Source organism: Vicia villosa, linkage group LG2 (genome assembly GCF_029867415.1).
Source record: "Vicia villosa cultivar HV-30 ecotype Madison, WI linkage group LG2, Vvil1.0, whole genome shotgun sequence".
Taxonomy (NCBI): domain Eukaryota; kingdom Viridiplantae; phylum Streptophyta; class Magnoliopsida; order Fabales; family Fabaceae; genus Vicia; species Vicia villosa.
This window is the reverse complement of record NC_081181.1, coordinates 158,201,515-158,203,421: the sequence shown is the minus strand read 5'-3', so window position 1 is coordinate 158,203,421 and position 1,907 is coordinate 158,201,515. Positions and strand designations below refer to the sequence as shown.

The following is a 1,907-nucleotide window of genomic DNA, read 5'->3' as shown; positions in this document are numbered from 1 at the left end:
TTACAAGTTCTCTATTTTGTCTACCTCTTCCATGGCCTCTAGTTGAAAATATTCCTCTTCCTCTCTCAGCCTCTCTTCCTGCATTGGAGATTTTAGAGTGTGTTTTTCAATTAAATCTCTTTGATCATTCATTCTTTGGTCATGCACAAGCATTTTAATTTGTATTTCGTCAATTGAAAGAGTTATAATATCATTGGACTCTTCAATGTAGAACACGACATAGTTGAATCTTGTTATCATAGAACCCAGGATCTTCTCAACAACCAAGACTTGCTTCATTCTCTCTCCATGTGTTGTCATTTGATTGGCAATAACAGTCCTTGTTACAAAGTACTCATCAACTCCTTCATTCTCTCCCATTGAAAGAACCTCAAACTCTCGACATAGAGAGTGCAAGTGTTCCCATTTAACCTTTTTAAGATTCATAATACTTACGACGTATAACTTCCCAAATATCTTTAGTTGTATTGCGCACGAGAATAGTTTCCATGATCGAATGATCAATGGACCGAAATAAGTAATAATTGGCTTTCAAATCCTTTAATTTACTCTTCTCTACAGGGTTCAATTGTTTTTTATTTGCATTTGGAGGTGCAACAATGACCTTGTTCTCAATCAATTTCTAATACTCCTTTTGATCGAATCAAATTCCTCATCAATATTGACCAATGGTAAATCAATCCCTAAATGAATTGCAATGATTCAATCATTGTGAAGAAGATAGTGTAAAGACTTGAAATGAGCAGAGTTCAAGAAGGGAGAAGAAGATGAAGCAGTGGTGCGAAAAACAGTTGGCAGTTATAACTAAAAATTGCAGTTTTCTGTTTGATAGGTTTTGGATCAAACCGGTGCAATGATGCCACTTTTAAAATACAATGGTATTTCTCCAATGTATTTCTTTACCACAACGACTTTGTATACAAAGTATAACAAGTGCCTGTTGGTGCACAATGAATAAAGATGATGACAAAGAGAATAATAGAATAACAGTGCAAAAGAGATGAGAGAATAAAATTGTATTCTTCTATTAATGATAGCTATTACAAGGCTATTTATAGGAAAAGAAAATCTTGCCACATAAGCCCTAAAACAGTAAACTTAGTGAACTAGTCTAAGGTACAAACAGTACAGTACTACAAAATACTAAAGTACCCTTACTACTAAACAGCTAAGCTAATGGGACCCAGATAACATCTTCTGGTAAATACTATCTTCTGAGTAACCATCAGAAGATCAGTCCATCTTCTGAATATTGAATTACTTTTCAATAGTGCCGAGCTTATTCAAAACTAACAAACAAACTTAAATAACAAGTTTAACTCCTTATTACTAGGTTTAAATCAAATTTCTTACTCATGCAACATTTTTACAAGATTAATGCGTTCATTAATTAATATGAGATAAATTGTACTAAAATACGATTCATGCCATTTGTTCTGTTGTTAATGGTTTCTCTGAGTTTAGTGTTATTATTTTGGCTATTAGTAGTTTATTGGTTAATTTTCCCAACTTTGAGGTTAAGTTTTTAAAGCGCCAAACGAATTTGGTTGCATATGCTTTAGATAAGACGGCCGATTCTTGTATTAGGCGTAGTCTCTTTAATATGCATCCTCCTTGTATTGAACATTTACTTATAAATGATATGAGTTGATTGTCTTTTGCTCAAAAAAAAAATTGATTAAAAAACAAAAAAAATTAATAAAATTAATAGAGAAAAACATTAAAAAAAATTGAAGAAATTAATTAAATATGTCTAAATTATTATTTCAAAGTTATTAACTTACATAATTTATATAATAATATAAATGAAAGAAACAATTAAGACATTAATCTTACTAAACTTTATTTAAATAAATATATTCATTACATTAAATAGATAAATTTCATCATGCTTTTATTCCCTGATG

At 30.7% G+C, this 1,907-nt stretch overlaps 1 protein-coding gene across 1 annotated transcript; it reads right to left on the bottom strand.

Moving 5' to 3' along the window:
• On the bottom strand, positions 1–426 carry LOC131650437 (uncharacterized). Its single transcript, XM_058920147.1, has one exon. It carries the CDS (start codon positions 424–426, stop codon positions 1–3), a length of 426 nt encoding a protein of 141 aa, XP_058776130.1.
• Between the last annotated feature and the right edge of the window lie 1,481 nt (positions 427–1,907).